General features: G+C 44.5%; 1 protein-coding gene across 1 annotated transcript in view; it reads right to left on the reverse strand.

The window, feature by feature from the left end:
* Positions 1-2,258: 2,258 nt before the first annotated feature.
* Positions 2,259-23,367, reverse strand: part of TMEM240 (transmembrane protein 240) — an 83,649-nt gene continuing 62,540 nt past the window's right edge. The window contains exon 4 of the mRNA XM_030185875.1: positions 2,259-3,425. Within this exon, the coding sequence (XP_030041735.1) occupies positions 3,280-3,425 (146 nt within the window). The 3' untranslated portion in view covers positions 2,259-3,279. The remainder of the gene's footprint in view (positions 3,426-23,367) is intronic.

Consider the following 23,367-nt stretch of genomic DNA (forward strand, 5'->3'; position numbering starts at 1 on the left):
TTCTTCTGGCCTGGGCAGAGGTTAAGTGTCAGGGGAGAGGAAAGAGGGAGAACATGTTGGACACAGGGATGGAGATGCAGGACATCTGGGGAGCCGTAGGGAAGGGGAGATGAAATGCTGTACAAATCTGGGGGGGGGGCTAGGGAAGAGGAGATGCTGGACACTGAGGAGGCTAGAAAAGGGGAGATGAGATGAAATGCTGGATGCTAGGTGGGTGGTGAAGGTTGGGCTAGGGAAGAGGAGATGCTGGACACTGAGGAGGCTAGAAAAGGGGAGATGAGATGCTGGACACTGGGGGTGGGGGAGATGATGCTGGATATTTGGGAGTGGCAGTGAAGGAGAGATAATATGCTGGGTACAGGTGGGGAGCTAGGGAAGAAGAGATGAGATGCTGGACACAGGGTGGGGGAGTTAAGGAACGGGAGATGAGATGCTGGACACCAGTGGGGGGAGGGGCTAGAGAAAGGGAGATGCTAGATAGGGAAGAGGATATGAAGGATTATGGGAGGGGAAGGTAAGGCCTTAAGCCACCCCTATGGTGCAAGGGATGGGCAGCTGAAGGTTTGCCTGGGGCATCAGATACCATTGGACTAGCTCTGGGATTAACAAACACTTATTTTAACCAAATGCATGCAGATATAGGTCATACATTTACTTTTCAGATATCCTGAAAACCAAAGTTGGATGAGGGGTGTGAGGAAGATCGAGTCTGGAAAAGCCTGTCATGAGTTAATTCCATCAATAGTGTTACATTTTACATGTCAAGAGGGAAGGGATCCACAGAAGGACTCTGAGCAAAATGTGCAACTAGTTTCAGGTCATCAACGCCAAGCTAAACTGATTTAAACTTCCATCTTTATTTTGCTTGGAGTTTCCAAAGGACCTGATTGCTAGAGGGAGACTGGGCCACTCCTGGATTTTGAACTTTTAGCCTTATGTTTTATATTTGCACACCTGCTTCTTTAGTAGCGTGTTAAAGATGTCAAATATGCCGATTGCCCTAAAGTCTCCTGCCAGTTTTCTGACTACAAGATCATACCACATGGAAAAAAAAAAACAGGCTAGTCTCAGACTTTTCTGATGCCATGGGGGCCATCTGATTACCACTCCGCCTGCACGACTGGGGTATAACCAAACTGTTGTAATGACGCACACTTTGTGTATGTCCTTACACTTGTGTAGGAACCTGGTGTATTGCCTCTCCCTCCCTCTCTTCCTGACCTGAGTCACTCAAACTGCTGGTCTAGGTGCCAAATGGGATGAGAAGAACCACATCACTGTCATATTTCTGACACACCAAGGAGAAAACATTTAAACAAGGCATGTGTAGAACACCAGGCCAAACTGGATCGAGAGCTGATGCTACAGTAAGTGAGAGATGTGGAATCTAGAACATCTTCATCTACTACAGGAGCACACAGAGACAATGGACATGGTCTGTGACCTACTTCCCCATGGTTCCTAGTCTTGGTTTAAATCTATCGTTTTAATTGCTACTGTGTTGCATTCTGGGACACGTAACCTTGGATTGTCCACACAAAGGTTCTAAAGACAGGCCTGCCAATGAGTGGGCTCGGTGTAAGCTTTGCTATACTTACAGATCTACAAGTCCTGCCTAGGCCTGCACTGGGGGAAATATTCAGATGGACTTGGTCTTATCTGGGAACCCTATACAAGGGCAATAATTAAAATCAGCTGCTAACCTAAGTAGTACAGCTGTTTTCAATGATCCTTGATGATTTGAAAACAACAAATATTTGACTATCCCAGACAGATATACCAATTAAAAAGAATTCCCTGTGGCAGGTCTCTTCCACTGACAAGAGATGAGATTTCATACTCACATGGTATCAATAGACACAGGAGTCCTGTCAAGTCTCACATTGTTTTATATGCAAATTGCAACAGAAATATGGGATAGCTTTTATTTCTAAACACATCTATAAAGGTGTAGAAAAGTAGCCTAATGATTAGAGCAGTGAGCTAAGAACCAGCAGAGCCTGGCTCAAATTCCACTGCAGCTCCTTGTGATCTTCAGCGAGTCACTTAACCCTCCATTGCCTCAGGTACAAACTCAAATTGTGAGGCCTCCAGGGACAGCAAAATACCTAATGTTCCTGAATGTGCACCACTTCAAGAGCTTTGGGCTTGCAAGCAGCCTATAAGAAATTAAATTTAAAAAAAAGTATATGTAAATATGTTTAGACATACTATCAGCCCTGCAAATGCAAACATATTTATATCTAATGCCCCTGTCATTTCCTCACTCTATCCGAGCAGCCAAGAGTTAGTGTTCAGAAGGCCACTGGTGATCACAAACAATGATATTGACAATTTTCTCCATTACAGGTGCCCCTATGGCCACCAGCGGAAGTGAGAGCCTGGTCCGGGCCTTCTCCTGTTCCTGCCCCTCTCCATTCACTGTCTGGGGACAGGCATTTTCTTTTTATGGAAAACACAACACTACATGTTCCAGAATGAAACAGTTGAGCAGCTTACCAGCAGCACAGCTCAGCCCAGCCTACAGGACTGCACTTGGTTGGCCACTCCGAAACCAGACCTGAGTTGCTAAGTGTTGACGAACGCTAATTAACTTTCTTCAGAGTGCTTTCGGAACCAGATGCAGGCCACTTCGAAGTAGTTAAAGCTGATACACTTTCATCATAACCCACTTTGAAGCTGGTTTCTTAAATGCACTGGTGAAGAATCAAATGAGGACCACACAATGCATCAAAAGAATTTCTACTGCCCTTACCTTTACCTTCACCTCCTCCACTCCCTCCAAAAATACAAAGCTACTGTACCTTTAAAACTAAATTCTGAGCACCAGTCTAAAATACCATGAAACTATTCGGAATACTGAAGGAAACAGTGAAAATGATTTTTAAAAAACCCATTCTGTACAGTACATGGAAGAATAATGTTAAGCTCCCCCTCACCATGGACTTCCCGCATACAGTTAAGTACACTGACTCTGCCAGATCCTTTTAACCAGTATGGGGTCTGGAAGTACTAGCATAGTTTGAAGTCGGTTCTTGGTTTCTGCCATATATTTTTTTTTCATCATCTATGTACATCAGTCCAGCAGTAAGACGGATGGTGCACAATGTCTCAGATCCAGGACTGCTTTAGTTGTGCATCGGCTGCGTGCCCTTTGGGGCCGTACAGCAGGAAGAAATAATATTGTGTTCTACTGTCTCTCATTTAAAAATAATCTCACAGATGGTCCTGAAAGAAAAAAAAAGCTCTTAGAGGTCTGTCCGTGCTTTGGAGGTATCCTCAGAGGTGTCTTGGGCTTGGGTGCCCATTGTGGTACAGCTTTTGCTTAATGTGCACCATGTTTCCAGTGTCGTCATACTGCTTGTGGTGACGTTTTCGGAACTCCTTCAAGTTACAGAATTTGGGAATCCAAGACCAAGAATTGTCTGTAAAGGTAAACACAAAAGAGTTACTACCAGTGAAAGGTTATCTGTACCCTCTCCAACGTCTATCAGTGGCTCCAGCCAGCTCTGGGCTCACTCAAACGCCTCTTCCTTCGTTCATCTTTCTATATCCATCCATCTTCTCATCCGCCCATTCATCTATCCGCTCATTTATTTATCCACAGATCCATCTACCCTCCCACCGTTCTGTTCCCCCAGTCACAGAGTCATCCTCCTAACATCCCTTCTATTCTTTTAGTCAAACGCCCAGATACCCACCCAAACTTCTATTCACCAAGTCGCACACCCATCTATCCCACCTTTCTATTCATCCAGTCACACACAGTGGCGTACCAAGGGCAGGGCAGTGGGGGCGGTCCACCTCGGGTGCACACTGCAAGGGGGTGCAGGGAGCAGCTATCGACTCCACTGGTTCCCTGCTCCCTCTGATGTTACTTCCTGTTCTGGCGAAGGGAACCGGCAGAGCTGACAGTCGCATGACTGCTCCCTGCACCCCCGAGGTGATGCGCCGGAGGGGGGGGGGAAGGTGATGTGTTGGGGGGTGATGCACCTGGGAAAGGGTGCGCGGCAGTGATCCACCCTGTGTGGCAGCTGATATAGGAATGCCACTGGTCACACACCCATCTACCCCCACTCTTCTGTTCGTCCAGTCACAGATTCATCTAACCTTCTATTCACTCATTTGCACATCCACCTGTGCATCTATCCATTCATCCACCTATCCATTTACACGTTTGTTTGCTTGTTTCTGCATCTCTGTCACTCCTTATTCAGGCTACCATTCCTGGGCTTTTTCCTTTTGCACCCACACACTCATAGTTTCAATTTCCCTATGAAAAACAGAAGTACAAGCTTATACATGCAACAGGGAAACCAAGATGAGTTCAGTTCTCTGCATGTCTCTTTCAAGCATCTGATTGATTTATTAAAATTTAATAGTCCACTTTTCATAACAACAACACAGCTTTAAATCAGTTCAATAATTGTTAACATACCAAATTATCAAATTAAAAAAAATAATGCATTCATAATAAAACAATTATCCACCGGCAGAAGTTCAAATAAATGCACTTTCCCCCCTTAATTCTATATATAGCACTCAAAATTGCGTATTCAAATTTGGGCATGTGCCAGCAATCAATTATTGGTGCTAATTGACAATAATTAGAATTTGCGCATGTATCTTTATGGTCGCTATTCTATAAAGATACGCAAGTACATTTTTCTATGTGGATCTGAAAAGGGGGCATGGCCAGGGGTGTGCTGGTAAATTTTTAACAGGCTCTTTCTCCGGACATAGCCAGCTCTGCAGTTGGAAGGGCCAGGGGTGGCGGGGGGTGGGGGGGAAGCAACACTTGCCTCTCTCTCCTCCCTCACTTCGTAGGCATACCTTTGCTGGCAGCCAATAAATGGACTGCCACCACTCCCAACGTCTTGCTCTGAGCAGCATGCTGGAACTTCTCTCACATGCTCGAGAAGTCCCAGCCTGCTGCCCAGAGCTGGAAACAAGGAGCGGGGAGCAGCAGTAGTCTATTTACTTGGCTGGCAGGGCTCAGCATCCCCACCAGCAAAGTAAAAGATAATTCAGCAGGGGGCCCAAGCCCACATTTTGGGAGCCAGTTGTTAAAACCTATCTCTTCGACAAGATATATCACAAAGATCAACATATGTAACTGTATAATCTTTTGAACTTCTAGTACTGTCTTATAATGTCTTTTGCTTTAACACCATCATATAATTCACCACCATGTAACACAAACCCTCTGTAAACCTAATGTATATTCACTTCTATTTCCAGTACCCATGATGTATTGTAAGCCACATTGAGCCTGCAAAGAGGTGGGATAATGGGGATACAAATGCAATAAATAAATAAATAAAATAAATAAAGTAGCCATGGAGGGCCCTACTTTAACAACCGGCTCCCCAAATTCTTAAAAACTTAACAACCGGCTCTTGCGAGCCTGTGAGAGCCTGCTCCAGCACACCACTGGGCATGGCCATGGGAGGGGCATGGGCGGGTGGGATGTTTCTAGGATTTGTGTGCACTGTTACAGAATTTGAGGGATCCATGCCTAATTTAGGCGCTGGGAATTACACCAGGGTTCAATTAGTGTAAATCCTCATGCCCAAAATTGGACATGGATCTTGGCACTAAGGGCTATTCTATAAATGGGGCCCAATAGAGCTTAGTGCACATTTTTTGGCACCCAAATTTGGGCACCATTTACAGAACTGAGTCCTCAATGGCTTCCTAAAATGCAAGAAATGCATCTCTTCTCTAAGTTCATTCTACAATCTGGGATCCATATAGCTAACCACAAAGGGCTGGATATTCAAAGGGGTTAATGAATCCTGCCACTGAAATCTGTCACTGACTGCCCTGATCCAAACAGTACCAAAATGGAACAAGGGTGTTCCACCTATCTGTACAGATGGTGGCGATATTCAGTGATGATCTATGCTGCACAGCAGTACTCACCGCTGTCTGTCTATATTCAGTACTTCCGCTTGTATAGATTGCAAAGCTGAATATATGTGAAGTATTTATACATCTTGGTCATGCCGGGGTTCAAATATTGACTTGAGAATTTCTAGTAGTGGATAACCAAACATAGTGAGTGACGGCAGATAAAGACCTGAATCGTCCATCCAATCTGCCCAACAGTCCGATTCATTATCAATTCAAGATTAAATCAACAATGAATATGATATTATATACTTGATGATGGTCTTGGGCCATCCAATCTGCCCAACAGTCCGATTCATTATCAATTCAAGATTAAATCAACAATGAACATGATATTATATACTTGATTGCGGTCTTTCTTTGGTGTTTCTGGGATGTAGACTGTAGAAGTCCGCCTGGCTCTGTCCTTATGTTCTAACTACTGGAGTTGCCATCAAAGCCGACTCCAGCCTATCTGAATATGTCATGTCATTTGTGGGACACAAACAGAGAATGGGGACATGCTAAAAAGTTCCTGATCTTATGAATGGAAGGATCTTGTAAGACAATATCAATGCAGACAAGAGGACAAATACACAGGTAAACCACGAAAAATCCATTTATAATCATGCAAACATTTTAAACTTTAGATGGGCCCAATAGGTATCCAACCTAAAGCACAAACGTGGTGTAACATGGTCATATTTATCCACCTCTTCCAGAAACCTTGCTGCCGCAGTCTGTTCACAATTATGTCCATTTCAGTTTAACATTAACAATTTAACTTGTATTCTGCTAATAACTCAACGAAACTTATACCAGATCTGGACAAAACTTAACTCTCCCTCCTTGACTATCTAATTCACTCTGTCACGAATGTAACTTTAATGCAATACCACTCTGTATTTCTCAAACCGGAATTGGCGATCGCCAACACGGTACTATGTAAGCCACATTGAGCCTGCAAATAGGTGGGAAAATGTGGGATACAAATGCAACAAATAAATAAATGGTTCAAAGTGGATCCCAGTATACAAGAAGCTGGACAGTTCCAGGAATTACGAGCAATGATCAGAAAGTTTACATACACATTGTATGTACATTAAAAAATAAAGTCTTAGATAAACTAATCTATACTAGCTATTAGATTGCAAAACAGATTTCAGGAATAAATGAGTTTTTATATATTTCCGAAATTGAAAATAACTTGAAGTAGCAAGTAAAAAAAAGTCTGAACACCTTTACTAGGAAGAGCTACTTATAAAGAAAAAAAAGACTATCTAATAATCTGAGTCGTTTTCATAATTTTTAGAGAAGGGAAAGTAAATAGGGCTGTTGATTGGATAGCCCTAGATTTTTGAGAAAGAACAAAATGGCCTACGAAATACAATGGGGCTAACCATAAAATTACTTTATAAATAAAATAGAACAGTAGAATTTAAATTGGACTCTAGCACCAACCGGTAACCAATGACTCTTTATAAAATACTGAGACACTCTGTCAGACTTTTTCAAGAAAATAATACATCAAGTGAAGTGCAGTGTTCTGGATGGTCTGTAACCGCTTTAATAGTTGTTTTGAGGATCCCAGGTAGACAACATTACAATAACCTAACATACAATACTCAAGATCAGAATTGCACTATCAAACGAAAGTGATCCTAATCAAAGTATTCGCGTACCTGCTGAAGATTATACACAGTGAAGAAAGCTCTCTGTGTTAATGTATTTACATGGGATTCAAAGGATAGTTTAGAATTTAGCAGGATACCTAACACTTTTCTAGATGGAGAGCACTGATACTGGGTCTGATTAAGTCTGATTCTTTTTTTTCTTTTTCTGAAGCTGAGTGACTGATTAATAAAAATTTAGTTTTTTTCTGCATTTAGCTTAAGCTTGTGTATTTTCATCTAAGAATCTAGAGTATCAATAACATTGTGATGTAAGACTGAATAAGATGCAAAATTTCCCGATATAGGGAGCTGTAATAATTCAGTCTTCTAATCACAAGGGCACAAATTAAATATAATCGGAACATTCTGATCCAGGTAAAGAGAGGGGTACAAACCAGCATAATATCAGATCCCGTTTGGGTAGTCATAGACATACTGACAGTCTAGCTTCACTCCTAGACTTATACTGCCTGATATTCAAAGCAATATAAATGATCAGGAGAGGCTCCTGGCCATTTAAATCAATTGTCCGGGGCTAACCACCAATATTCAGTGGCACTTAACTGCTTACCCATGGAGATCCATGCCAGAATCCAAGCTTATTCTATAACAATGTACTTAATTGGCTTAACAAGCAATAATGAACACTAATTGGCAACAATTAGAATTTGCACGCACAACTCACTAAGTGTATTCTGTAACGCAGTGCGCCTAGCTTCTGACGCATGCAGGCAAAAAGGGGCATGGTTATGGGCAGGAAAATGGGCATTTCATGGGCGTTCTGATGTTTCCATACGTAGTTACAGAATATGGCCCTCTGAGCTTAAATCTGTGTGCCGGGATTTACGCCATGTTTTTGTTGATGTAAATGGAGGTGCATAGTTTTAGTCGCTGGGATATTGACTAAGTGTATTCTATATACCACGTCTAAACCTAGGCGCTGCTTATAGAGTTCGCTTAGTCAGAAATGTTTTCCGTGCTGATTTTTTAGGTGTCATATATAGAATCTCCCCCTTAGCGCCGCTGAATAGCCACGGTTAGCACCTGAGCCGAAAACAGCTAACTTGAGGGCATTCTGGAGACAGAGATGGCACTTATGTGATTAAGGGATGATATTCAGTCCTTAACCGCACAAGATAACTACATAAAAAGCATAAAAGCAGTCTTATCTTTATGTAGTTGAGTTGAATATTACATTTAACCGCATAAGTTTTAGCAGCCAGCATACAACTGGAATACACGGTCTGGCATTGAATATCCAGGAACACAGTGATGGTGGACATAAAAACTCTGACCTCCACCAGCTACAATAACATTGAACATTTGAATAGGGCTATGTGGCTCTGCCCTTATGTTCCAGCTACCGGAGTTGCCATCAAAGGCCACTCCAGCCTATGTGAATCTGTCATGTCATTTGTGGGACACTGGAGTCTCCCTCAAAGCCTTCTGCAGCCCATCCTAAACCAGATTGCCATATGCGGGACCCAGACCTTACAAGCCAGCCCAGCACTGGCCTTAGCTTTTACAGCCAGGGTTGCCATCTAAGCAGCACTTGACATGAAAACACATATGCAGCGGCAGCTATGGAGGAGTGGAGGAGTGGCCTAGTGGTTAGGGTGGTGGACTTTGGTCCTGGGGAACTGAGGAACTGAGTTCGATTCCCACTTCAGGCACAGGCAGCTCCTTGTGACTCTGGGCAAGTCACTTAACCCTCCATTGCCCCATGTAAGCTGCATTGAGCCTGCCATGAGTGGGAAAGCGCGGGTACAAATGTAACAAAAATAAAATAGATACTATTGGAGATTCTACATGGAATGTTGCTACTATTGGAGATTCTACATGGAATGTTGCTATTCCACTAGCAACATTCCATGTAGAAGGCTGCGCAGGCTTCTGTTTCTGTGAGTCTGACGTCCTGCACGTATGTGCAGGACGTCAGACTCACAGAAGCAGAAGCCTGCGCAGCCACATTGGTGATCTGCAAGGGCCGACTTCTACATGGAATGTTGCTAGTGGAATAGCAACATTCCATGTATTATCTCAAATAGTAGCAACAGTGGAGGAGTGGCCTAGTGGTTAGGGTGGTGGACTTTGGTCCTGGGGAACTGAGGATTCCCACTTCAGGCACAGGCAGCTCCTTGTGACTCTGGGCAAGTCACTTAACCCTCCATTGCCCCATGTAAGCCGCATTGAGCCTGCCATGAGTGGGAAAGCACAGGGTACAAATGTAACAAAAAAAAAAAAAAAACCCTAAACAAACAGATTGTAAGCCCCGTGGGGACAGTGTGCCTAAATGCAGCTGATCTTGAGCTATTAACGAAAAGACAGGAACTAAATCCAAATAAATCAATCCTTAAGCAGGGCCACAGAAGAACATTTCCCACTGCACTCGCTTCTCCCCCCTCCCCCAGGTAAGCATTAGCAATAAAATTGAGAGATTGAGATCATACTCCACATTCTGTGGCTTAGGCGTGAGGTCCATTGCTGTTAAGGACTGTACTAAATTAACACATCTGGAGATATTGCTCCTGACAGACAGGAACTTCAGGGGAATAGAGGAATGTTTCCCAAGACACTGGCTGAATCTCTGCAGGGGAAGGTTAGAAAGCCAATAAGCATTTGTTTCTGAGCCATACTAATGTAGATTGGATATGTTGTTACATGGTCCCGTGAGAGAACTAAAACTCCTGGGAAATGGATCACGGAGTTGGATTTTTTTCCAGCATTAATCCATTTCTTGGGCCAAACTGATGAAGACACTGAGAAGCCTGTGTCATATTAAAGCATCAAAAATCCTGATGTGGCCTGGCTCGGTCTCAGGTACCAGTGCTAGAAGCATAACGCTGAGCGTTGGCAAAACCTGATGCACCATAGCACGGGCAAGTACTAGGGCTCGTGCCAGGTCACAGTTGACTTTAGCCTGCATCTGTGTGGCATTAAGGGCAGAGAGGAAAAGAAGCACTGTCCCCAGTCCTAAAACCAGGCTGGCCACCTGATTTCACATGCAACTGCCTTCTTCCACCCCGGCAGGGCAAGCCAAAGTAATGGCAGGGTGTTTGAAAGTACCCAATTCCCGGCTACTGCTATTCTGCTGTTAAAATGACAGACACCAGCAGATGAAAAGAAAAGAACCTTAATCTCAGGAAAAAAAAAAAAAAAGTTTACCAGGTAAATCCTTTGAGAAATGTATTTCTGTCCTGCACAATACCTGGGGGAAAGGTATGGGGTGGCTGGTACAACCCTAATCAAAACAGAGAGAGGGTAATCTGTACATAGCAACTGCTACAACCCGAAGCAAAGTCCTATTAATGATGGACCCAGTTTGGTGTGGGGAGTGACAACACCTTTCAAATATTTTGGGTGCTAATGCTGAATTGGTCCCCCTTCCCCGTTACCAATATTTATTTAAGGAAATTGAAGAGATTCACCAAACTGGTAGCTTGATATAAACCACTTACATTGTAACATAGTAGGGTTTGCCAAACAAGATAAACTCAAAGCATATGGTATGATGCAATATAATATAATATTATATATATATATATATATATATATATATATATATATATATATATATATATATATATATATATATTTGTTCTTAATCTGTCCTTTCCATTTTTGGGGCATAGATCATAGAAGTCTGCCTGGCACTGGTCATACTCCCCAACTACTGACAAAGTAAAATAAAATACATCACAAATACAACATAACACAAACAACAAATACCTGCTGAAAAGCAGACCCTCAATAGAATACATATTTTAGTACATCATCATAATTACTCCACACAAATAGGATGGAATTCTATCAACAGCACTCAAATACGGATGCCATAAAACTCGGCGTTAAGCTGTATTCCATAAAGAGCACGCGTCAGATTTATGCCTTCTGAAACCTGGTATGAGTGCTGGTGCCCAGGTTAGGAGCACTGAGGTAGCATTCTGTTACTACACGTGCAACTTTCCAGAATGCCCCTGACATTAATAACATAACAATAGTAAAATGACCGAATGCCAGCATAAAATACAATAAATGAGGCAAATTAAATCCTGGTACTAGCAGTATAATGTAAGGCACAACCTGGCCTGTCTAATGCCAGAAACATGCATTAACAGGAGTAGCCTAGTGGTTACAGCACCAGTCTTGACCTCAGAGGTGACCGGTTCAAATCCCACTGCTGCTCCTTGTGATCTTGGGCAAGTCACTTAACCCTCCATTGCCTCAGAGGCAAAATTAGATTGTGAGCCCTCTCAGGACCTTGAGCTAATACTGAAAAAGGTGCAAACAAAATATAAAAATATATGACTACCTTACCATTTGCCCTCCTCCCAAAATAAGCAGGGAAACTAAAGGGCGACTAAAATGATAGCGGGGATGGGACGACTTCCCTATGAAGAAAGACTAAGGAGGCTAGGGCTTTTCAGTTTGGAGAAGAGACGGCTGAGGGGGAGACATGATAGAGGTATATAAAATAATGAGTGGAGTGGAACAGGTGGATGTGAAGCGTCTGTTCACGCTTTCCAAAAATACTAGGCCTAGGGGGCATGCGAAGAAACTACAGTGCAGTAAATTTAAAACAAATCTGAGAAAACTTTTCTTCACCCAACGCGTAATTAAACTCTGGAATTCGTTGCCGGAGAACGTGGTGAAGGTGGTTAGCTTGGCAGAGTTTTAAAAGGGGTTAGATGGTTTCCTAAAGGACAAGTCCATAAACCACTTCTAAATGGACTTGGGAAAATCTACAATTCCAGGAATAACCTGTATAGAATGTTTGTACATTTGGGAAGCTTGCCAGGTGCCCTTGGCCTGGATTGGCCGCTGTCGTGGACAGGATGCTGGGCTCGATGGACCCTTGGTCTTTTCCCAGTGTGGCATTACTTATGTACTTATGTCCTCTACTTGGCTCACTTTTATTACATAGAGCAGTGATTTAACCTATTGTGATGTCATAGTGGCTCATTCCACCAATAAGAGACAACCTCATTAGTGATGTCACAATGGCTTGATTGTATAGAATGTTTGTACGTTTGGGAAGCTTGCCAGGTGCCCTTGGCCTGGATTGGCCGCTGTCGTGGACAGGATGCTGGGCTCGATGGACCCTTGGTCTTTTCCCAGTGTGGCATTACTTATGTACTTATCTTAACCATCTGCAATGCATCCTCACAGGGACAGGAACAGCTCCCAGTTGCTTTGCCTTGTTGGTACAGCAAGAATAAATAACTTAAGCAGACCTGAGCTGATCAATGCCATTCTGTGTGGCAGAGTTTAATAACAGTGCCAGTGTTCAGTCTGCTGGTGTTATTTTCTCTTGTTATACCAGTGGTGCAGGAATGACCGGGGATTCCATCACCACCAGCAGCACCTTCAGCATGGACAGGGCAAGCAAGGTGTGGGAAGAGGGTTTGTTTCTTCTTGTGATGGGGCAGTAGGGACCTGTCATTTTAAATTTTGTTTTGCTTTTCATTTTCTTTTTCTAAATCTCGTTTCTCAGCGTGTTTTTTTTTCTTTCTAATAAATGAAACAAAACAAACAGCAAATGCCATGAAATAAATGAAATTAAAAACAATTTCATGCAGATCCCTGTTGCACAGATTTGTAAGAGTCATTACAAGAGAGGATGTGATCTTAGACGCCAGAAGCCTGTAGATGACTCAGCTACAGTCATTTGCCAGACCTTGGATCCTATGTGGGATTGTATTCTCTGGTCCAAGTGCGATGACAAGCGAGCTGCCACCACCATATCCAACACTGTCTATTTACTATAGCACACAGTCTCCTGTCATTAACTCTGAGAGTGGAAAAGGAGAGGTGCTGCATTTCAAAGACTTTATACTGAGGGTAATTCTATAATAAGCACCCCCTAAAGGTCTTAGTTATGGTACCTGTTTTAAACCTATACTATCAAGAAAACTAGGTGCCTGTTTTCATTATAGAATACTAGGGCAAACAGCAAAAAACACATATACATTAAGTTACGATCAGTTACACTAGCCCAGGGGTGGGCAAAAACAGTCCTGGAGTGCCACAACTCAGTTGGATTTTCAAGATGTCCACAATGAATATGTATGAGATTGATTTGCATGTATTGCTTCTATTGTATGCAAATTGATCTCATAAGTACATATGTATTGCCATACTGGGAAAGACCAAATGTCCATCGAGCCCAGCATCCTGTTTCCAACAGTGGCCAATCCAGGTCACAAATACCCGGCAAGATCCCAAAAATGTACAAAACATTTTATACTGCTTATCCCAGAAATAGTGGATTTTCCCCAAGTCCATGTAATAACGGTCTATGGACTTTTCCTTTAGGAAGCCATCCAAACCTTTTTTAAACTCCGCTAAGCTAACCGCCTTTACCACATTCTCATGTATATTCATTGTGGAAACCTTGACTGGGTTGTGGCACTTGAGGTATCCCTGTACTAGCCTCATTGTCTGGTGTAAATGTTAACACATATGTGTGCAAATGATAAATTCTATAATTTAGATGTGTAACTGTGTGCTCTGTCCATGAGCACACCCATTGGTGTGCACTTTTCCACTACTCAGTATTCTCAAGAGCGGAGGAGTGGCCTCACCTTGAGCTACTACTGAAAAAGATATGAGCAAAATCTAATTAAAAAAAATTCTATAAGAGGTCATTTACACACCTGAATGTGTAGATGTCTCTACAAAGTTACAAACTGTTCAACATATGGCAGCCTGGCAGATATTCTCTGCACATAGGGGAGAGAGAGTGAACCTTTGTTGATAAAATTACACTTGGTTGCCTATAGAGACTCATACACAATTTAAATTATGTACAGTGGTCTTTAACATTCTTTATGGTAGAGCTCTGTCATATGTGTTGGATTCACTAGGCTTCCCAAGTATTTCTAAGCCAGTGGTATCAAGAAATTCTTTATTACTGCAGTTTTCCAGTCCTAGGGATCTTTGTTTTAAAACGGTGTTTTCAGCTAGTTTTACATATGTAGCAGCTCAAATTCGGAATGCGCAGTTCAGTTCATGTCTCTTAGAGGCAGATGCACTAAAGCTAAATGAGCCTTTAATGACTCTCCAACGAGGAAAATTTGATCCGTTGCATGCATCAAAGGGCTTTTACCGAGGAAGCCAGCAGCTAACGAAAACGGAATGGAGATGAGCAATTAGTGTGAAAACCCCATTGAAACGACATGCACTAACCTTTTCCGATTGCCTTTACGCAGGAAAAAGGCAGGAAAACTAACGAGAGGTCTGGACCACTCGTTAGGTCAGCTCTGTGGCAGGAAAAATCATTAAGAGAAAAAATAAACAAACTTTGAGCCAATCCCAGCGCATTAGCAGAGCTAAAAGCGCTGTGATTGGTCCAAAGGACGTCAGAAAAACAAAAATAAATAAAAATAAAAAAAGGATCGGGAGGGGGCAAGGGCGCTCATCAGGAGCGTCCTGTACGGACGGCCTTGCCCCCCCCCCCCGCTGCTCGCCACTTTCCGCCGCTCCCCCCACCCCGAAAAAGCAAAATTCGAGCAGCCCCTGCCCCCCTCCCTTCCTCACTACTCTCTCACCTCAGCTCCGCCTCCCGACATCCTCCGTCCTGTGCCCCGCCCCCTTTTGGGGTCGTCGCCGCCATTCCCCTCTTCCATCGGGCCCCCCTCCCTCTTACCGGGCCCGTGCAGCGCCTCTCTCCTCTGTCCGAAGGCGCTGCACGGGCAAGAAGAAAGCTGATGGCTGCCTTCGCCCAGCTTCGATGGCGCGTCTTTCTCCTGCTGGGCCCGCCCCTGTCTGACGTCGGTACACTACGTAGGTTACCGACGTCAGACAGGGGCGGGCCCAGCAGGAGAAAGACGCGCCATCGAAGCTGGGCGAAGGCAGCCATCAGCTTTCTTCTTGCCCGTGCAGCGCCTTCGGACAGAGGAGAGAGGCGCTGCACGGGCCCGGTAAGAGGGAGGGGGGCCCGATGGAAGAGGGGAATGGCGGCGATGACCCCAAAAGGGGGCGGGGCACAGAACGGAGGATGTCGGGAGGCGGAGCTGAGGTGAGAGAGTAGTGAGGAAGGGAGGGGGGCAGGGGCTGCTCGAAGTTTGCTTTTTCGGGGTGGGGGGAGCGGCGGAAAGTGGCGAGCAGCGGGGGGGGGGGGGGCAAGGCCGTCCGTACAGGACGCTCCTGATGAGCGCCCTTGCCCCCTCCTGACCCTTTTTTTTTATTTTTGTTTTGATTTGATTTGGGAGCCATGTGCTTGTGATTTGACTGTGTTTTGACTGTTTGTGGCATGCGCAGAGCAGCTAACATAACGCTTGGCTGCTCTGCGCATGATTTGGGGGCCGATTAACGATGTGTATTGTGATTCTTTGGTACATTGTACGTTTCAATACCGATCTCAGCATGTGTGACTTTTTTTTTTGGTGCATTTTTCGTTATTTTAAAATCGTTAGGGACTTTAACGATTTAGAGTTTTTTACGTTTGGTTGCTGCATCTGCCTCTTACTGCTTATACTGCTTCTGAAAGCTTTCCTTTTTCAGAAAATATTTACTGTGTTGATTATTATTCCTCATTGCGAGACTTGTAATTCTTCAGGGATCGCCTGAATATCTTTTAATTGTAATCTGCATAGAATTAACAAGTCATTGCAGAATATAAGAATACAGTACAATCTTGATTATCCGACCTAAATGGGACCGACCCATTGTCGGATAAATGAAAAGTCAGATAACACAGAAAACGACGGTAACCCCTCAAACAATGCAGAAACCAAGGCAGTAAAAGCAGGGTTCCATCTCATAACGTTGGTAAAAGTAGGGTCCCAGATTTGGAAAACAGAAAGACTCTAGAATTCGTTGCCGGAAAACGTGGTAAAGGCGGTTAGCTTAGCCGAGGTTTAAAAAGGTTTTGACGGCTTCCGAAAGGAAAAGTCCATAGACCATTATTAAATTGGACTTGGGGAAAATCCACTATTTCTGGGATAAGCAGTATAAAATGTTTAGTACTTTTTTGGGATCTTGCCAGGTATTTGAGACCTGGATTGGCCACTGTTGGAAACAAGATGCTGGGCTTGATGGATCTTTGGTCTGTCCCAGTATGGCAATACTTATGCACTTATTAAGCTGTGTGACATCACCGGGGGGGGGGGGGGTCTGTCAGATATTCTGGATGGTCGGATAATCAAGATTGTACTGTATTTGAATTAGAATACCGCCATTTATATACCTATCTGCTACCTAAAATAGACAGCTCCCCGTAGAATTACCCCCCATTATGTCACATCACCACTAGATAGAATGGCTCCCTGCACATCAAGCACATTAAAAACTAAAATCTAATGTAGTGTGTCAGAAAATGGCAACTACTTGTAATTTTATTGCCTGGTGACAGTATCATGCTACGTGTGTTCAGAATGCACAAGATTGTAAGCGGAAGGAAAGATGGTTATCCAATAAGAAACAAGGCTGTGCTGGAGGCAGCTGTCAAGACATAACCATGCCCTCCAGGTGCAGACTCTGCATCAGACACAGCAGAGCTAAAGGCTGGGAGACTAGAATTCAGTAGGATGGCACTGAAAATTGTTAGAACAGTCACCTAATCTTGATGTATCAGGATGAAAGATGTTAGCTATAATTACATTTCCTATTCTTTTTTTGTGTTATAAATTTATTTTTTGGTTGTCCTGTTTTATTGTATATGATTTTTTACATTATATATTTTATGGTTTAAAGTTTATAGATTTTTATGGTTGAAAACATTGTAACTTGCTAGGAGCAATTCTCTGTGAACTGAGAAATAAATTTAATGAAAGAAAGTGCTGTTTGCTTTAGAATCACAAGAACAAAAAAAAAAAAAAGGAAATACCAGGATATCAACATAGCTTGCAAATCTCAAGCATTTTCATGCCTCCCATACTCCGTTTTTTATCTTCAACATTTTCAGCCTTGGAATTTTGCACTGTTTACTTCTGCACTGTTTTTTCCCCCTCCTGCTTTGTCTGTTTTCTCCCAGTGATTTTTTAAAAGGATAGCTACGTTTATCTGGGGTAACAAAATGGACAGAAGCAAGTGATACCTTATCGACTAACGAACCAATGATTTTGTTCTTTCCCCCATCCATTTTCAGGGTTTTGCCCAAGCCTGGAGAAGTTTTAACACCCAGCATTCCATCTAATACACTCAAAATGTCATCTGTCTTATGAGTAGGGGTTACCCCCATCCATAAAAAATAACATGTGCATGAAAATAACGGATGTGTAACCAAATACACCCTGAGTGTCTCTGGTGCTCTGGACGCAGGCTCTACAGAAAACAGCAAGGCAAACGATCTGCAAACTCCAAGACAGTGGCGTAGCCAGACTGCCAATTTTGGATGGGCCTGAACCCAAAGTGGGTGGGCACAAAATTTTCTCTCTACCCCCTCCCCCAGCAAAATTTAGTCACGCTAATCAGATGCATTTGTCACACAGGGTAAAGTGCTGCTTTTCAGTGCATCAGATTTCAGAAAATTTATTTAATAGCCTAACACCCTTTTCAATGAGCTTTCAGAGGCCAAAACCTCCTGCCTCAGGTCAGTATAATGCTTACGGTATCCTCGCCTGACCTAAGGAAGGAAGTATTGGTCTCTGAAACTTCATTAACACAGGTACCATATTACTTTATCCTAAATTAAAAATAAAATTATTTTCTTTACCTTTCTTGTATGGCATTTTACTTTTTCTCATTGTGTCGCTCCCAGTCTCTAGATTCTGCTTTCCTTCGTTTTCGCTTAACTCTTCTGCCACGGTTTCCTGGCCATTTCTAATTTTTCTCTCCTTTTTCTTTGCTTTCTTCAATATTTTTCTGCCTCTCTCTCTCTGTCCTGATTTAATTCATTCTTACTATCCATTCTTTAATTTCCTTCATCTACTTATGGCTTTTCATCTTTTTCTCACCCTTGTTCTCCCCATGCCACTTCCTCTTATTCTCCAGTCTTTCACTACTCTCCTTTTCCATCCAGCAGCTCTCTTCTTTCTCTCCCCATCCTTCCAGTCTCCCCTCTCTCTCCCCATCCTTCCAGTAGTCTCCCCTCTTTCTTTCTGCATCCTTCCGTCCAGTGTCACCTCTTTCTCCCTACCCTTCCATCCAGCGTCTTCCCTCTTTCTCTCCCCATCCTTCCATCCATCTATCCTCTCTCCTGATCCTTCCATCTAATGTCTCTCTCCCTCTTTCTAACCAGTGTCTCTGTATCACTCTACCCTTTTCTGTTCAGTGTCCCTTCTCTATCCACATCCTTCCAGTCTCTCACCTTTCTCTCTGCATCCTTCCAGTCTCTCCCCTTTCTCTCCCCATCCTTCCATCCAGAGTCTCTCTCCCCATCCATCCGTTTTCCCTCTTTCTCTCCCCATCCTTCCATCTGTTTTCTATCTTTTCTCCCCATCCTTCCATGTTTTCCCTCTTTCTCCCCATCCTTCCATGTTTTCCCTCTTTCTCCCCATCCTTCCATCTGTTTTCCCTCTTTTCTCCCCATCCTTCCATGTTTTCCCTCTTTCTCCCCATCCTTCCATGTTTTCCCTCTTTCTCCCCATCCTTCCATCCGTTTTCCCTCTTTCTCTCCCTATCCTTCCATCTGTTTTCTATCTTTTCTCCCCATCCTTCCATGTTTTCCCTCTTTCTCCCCATCCTTCCATGTTTTCCCTCATTCTCTGCCATCCTTCCGTTTTCCCTCTTTTTCTCCCATCCTTCCATGTTTTCCTCTTTCTCCCCATCCTTCCATGTTTTCCCTCATTCTCTGCCATCCTTCCATCTGTTTTCCCTCTTTTCTCCCCATCCTTCCATGTTTTCCCTCTTTTTCTCCCCATCCTTCCATGTTTTCCCTCTTTTCTTCGACGAGGCCCGCCTTGCATGCCAGCGCCAGCCCCAGCTCCCATTGCTGGCCACTGCTGCTTTTCCTGTTGAGCAGCAGGGCCGGCGCTACAAAAAGAAGACGCGCTAACGGCGCTAAGGACGAGAAATGTTAAAAAAAAAAAAAAAAAGCGCGGCACCGGCAGGCATTGGCTGCTGGCTCGCAGGCTCCTCCCGCAGACGGGAGGAGTCTGCGAGCCAGCAGCCAATGCCTCAGCAGCCAATGCCTCAAGGCTGCCGAGACAGTGCCTGCCGGTGCCGTGCTTTTTTTTTTTTTTAAACATTTCTCGTCCTTAGCGCTGTTAGCGCTTCTTCTTTTTGTAGCGCCGGCCACTGCTGCTCAACAGGAAAAGCAGCAGTGGCCGGCAATGGGTGCTGGGGCTGGCGCTGGGCGGGCCTGGGCTGAAATTGGGTGGGCCTGGGCCCACCCGTAGCTACGCCCCTGCTCCAAGATGGAAGGACAAAAAAGCAAATCAATCAAAAAAATATAGTTTATTAAATGACAACCAAATAAGCAAATCAGCCCGACACTGGCCGTGTTTCGCCCAACAGGGCTGCGTCAGGGGCTACACAATGTTCTTTAAAAGTCAAGATGACAAGTGAATACCGTCCTGCACCTTCACAATTCTAGAATGCTGAAAAATATAGTTTTTCAGCATTCTAGAATTGTGAAGGTGCAGGACGGTATTCACTTGTCATCTCGACTATTAAAGAACATTGTTTAACCCCTACCACAGGCTCTACAGGGCTCTACAGGGCTGCACTACATGGGAGTCAGGGACTACAGGGCTATGACACTAAACCATGGGCCCTGTTTACTAAGGTGCGCTAGCGTTTTTAGTGCTTGCACATTGGAATATTGTGGGCGCCTACAAAATGTGCGCTAAAAACATCAACGTGCCTTGAGCACAGATTAAGAAACAGGGCCTCATGTTAAGCATTTACCCAAGATTCCATAGAAGTTGCCAAAAATTGAATGCACAACTTTAGGCACGTCCCCAATTTCCGCACACAATTCTTAATAGACTAATGAGCCAATTAGTGCCAATAATTGGCCTTTTAACAAGCAATAATTGGCACTAATTAGATTTAATTGGGACTTATACACCTAAAATTTACTTATCGCCCGAAAAAGGGAGTGTGGAAATGGGAGGGTCATGGGTGTTTCGGGGTGGATCGGGGGTGTGGTTTTGAGTTACGTGCGAAATTATAGAATAGGGGTGCCCTACGCATAAATTTAGGTGTGGGCGTTTGCACTACATTTTCATTGGTGTAAATGGTGGCACTTAAATTTATGCACAACCTCTCTGCTTAAGCGTTATTCTATAAAATTGCAGCAAACATTTAGGCGCGGCTTATAGAGTACTGCTTAAGCGGGTTTTGTCACTAGCCTTAATGCCCGGTAAGTGCTAGTTCAGAACCACATTAAGAGACCTTGTGGTAATTTAGCAGGTACTACATGTTAGACCAGGATTAAGTGCTTTTTGTGTCAGGAGGCGTAGCATGACTGGAGAGTAGGCATGGAAGGAACTGACAGTTAATGCGCTGCACTTACTGCTAGTTAACGGTCTAACATGGAGTTAATGCAGCACCACCTACCACCTCATAAATGGGAGGTGCTAAGGGCCGGATTCTATACATGGTGCTCAAAAATGGGCATTGGAAAAGATTGGCACTAAGGGGTAGATGCACTAAAAAAAAACCGAGCCATTAACGTGGGTTTTAAACTGGTTCAAGCCAGTTCAATGAGCAAGTAGTAAACCGTGCCACGCACAAAAGGGCATTTCCCTTTTTTTTTTTTAGCTAAACGCGCTGTGATTGGCTGAGAGAGACCTAGGGGCGGAAGATGGACGGGAGTTGAAGACGTGGACGATGGACATCCTCAACTGCGCTCTCCTGCACTTTTCTTGCCTGAGGTGGGCTCTCAGGGGTGGCGGTTGAGCCGGGATCATGGAAGGGAGGAACTCCCGGAGCTTTCCTGCAGCAGGTCGTGGAGGGGGTGAGCGGCGCGGCGTATTCCTTTTCCCGGGCGGCACAGGGAGGCGCAGGGATGGCCACAGGCATAGCGAAGGTGCCATAACTTAAAAAAAAAATTTTAAGTCCATCATGAGCACTTGGGACACGCAGCTTTTTCTTTTTTCTTTTTAGATGGGTGTTAGGCACTTTTTGGATGTATTTGGCATGCGCAGAGCAGCCAGCATAACGCTTGGCTGCTCTGCACATGCTCGACTGGCCGACTGGCTTCCGAGAATGCAAGTGAGCTACAACGAGCAGTTCATTTGCATTTCCTTTCCTTGATGCATTCCCGTTGCTTACTGATTCGATAAGGAATCGGTAAGCAACGGGCATTAATGATTGTTTTAGTGCATCTTCCCTAAGTATGATTATATAAAGTGCACACGCTCTTTACAGAATCGCACTTAGTGCAGATTCTTGCACCTTAACTTTGGGTGCCAGACTTATGCCTGCTGAAACCTGGTTTAAATGCTGAAATCCAGAATTCAGTACCAACACGAGAACCTTTTCAGGACACCTCTGCCCCTCCAGGGCCGCCGAGAGACTGAGCCGGGCCCGGGGCCCCACCCCTGCTGCCCTCGCCTCCCCGAGGTCGCTGCCACCGCTCCCCCCTCCACCCCCCCCTGAGGTCGCTGCCACCGCTCCCCCCTCCACCTCCCCCGAGGTCGCCACCGCTTCCCCCCAAGATCGTTGCAGCCACTGCTCCCCCCCTCCACCCCCCCGAGGTCGCCGCCACCACTCCCCCCCTCCGTCCGCCACCGGGCCGGGCCCCCTGCATTGAATCGCAGTCTCACCTCCGTGAAAGTAGCATTGTAGGCAGCAGAACACCTCCCTTCAGCCCTCCTTCCCTCCTTGTGTCCCGCCCTCGCGGATGTTACGTCAGACGAGGGCGGGACGCAGGGAGGGAAGGAGGGCTGAAGAGAAGTGTTCTGCTGCTTGCGGCACTGCTTTCATGGAGGTGAGACTGCGATTTCAATGCAGGGGGCAGACGGTCGACGATGGATAATACACTGAAACCTTCTGCTCAGTGTGCTGCTGCGGCTCGGAAAGCGAATAGAATGTTGGGTATTATTAGGAGAGGTATGGAAAACAGGTGTGAGGATGTTATAATGCCGTTGTATCGCTCCATGGTGCGACCGCACCTTGAGTGTTGTGTTCAATTCTGGTCGCCGCATCTCAAGAAAGATAAAGTGGAACTGGAAAAGGTGCAGCGAAGGGCAACTAAAATGATAGCGGAGATGGGACGACTTCCCTATGAAGAAAGACTAAAGAGGCTAGGGCTTTTCAGCTTGGAGAAGAGACGGCTGAGGGGAGACATGATAGAGGTATATAAAATAATGAGTGGAATGGAACAGGTGGATGTGAAGCGTCTGTTCACGCTTTCCAAAAATACTAGGACTAGGGGGCATGCGATGAAACTACATTGTAGTAAATTTAAAACAAATCGGAGAAAAGATTTCATCACCCAACGCGTAATTAAACTCTGGAATTCGTTGCCAGAGAAAGTGGTGAAGGCGGTTAGCTTAGCAGAGTTTAAAAAGGGGTTGGACAGTTTCCTAAAGGACAAGTCCATAAACCGCTACTAAATGGACTTGGGAAAAATCCACAATTCCAGGAATAACATGTATAGAATGTTTGTACGTTTGGGAAGCTTGCCAGGTGCCCGTGGTCTGGATTGGCCGCTGTCGTGGACAGGATGCTGGGCAGAGTTTAAAAAGGGGTTGGACAGTTTCCTAAAGGACAAGTCCATAAACCGCTACTAAATGGACTTGGGAAAAATCCACAATTCCAGGAATAACATGTATAGAATGTTTGTACGTTTGGGAAGCTTGCCAGGTGCCCGTGGTCTGGATTGGCCGCTGTCGTGGACAGGATGCTGGGCTCGATGGACCCTTGGTCTTTCCCAGTATGGCATTATTTATGTACTTATGAGGGCAGG

Source organism: Microcaecilia unicolor, chromosome 13 (assembly GCF_901765095.1).
Source record: "Microcaecilia unicolor chromosome 13, aMicUni1.1, whole genome shotgun sequence".
Taxonomy (NCBI): domain Eukaryota; kingdom Metazoa; phylum Chordata; class Amphibia; order Gymnophiona; family Siphonopidae; genus Microcaecilia; species Microcaecilia unicolor.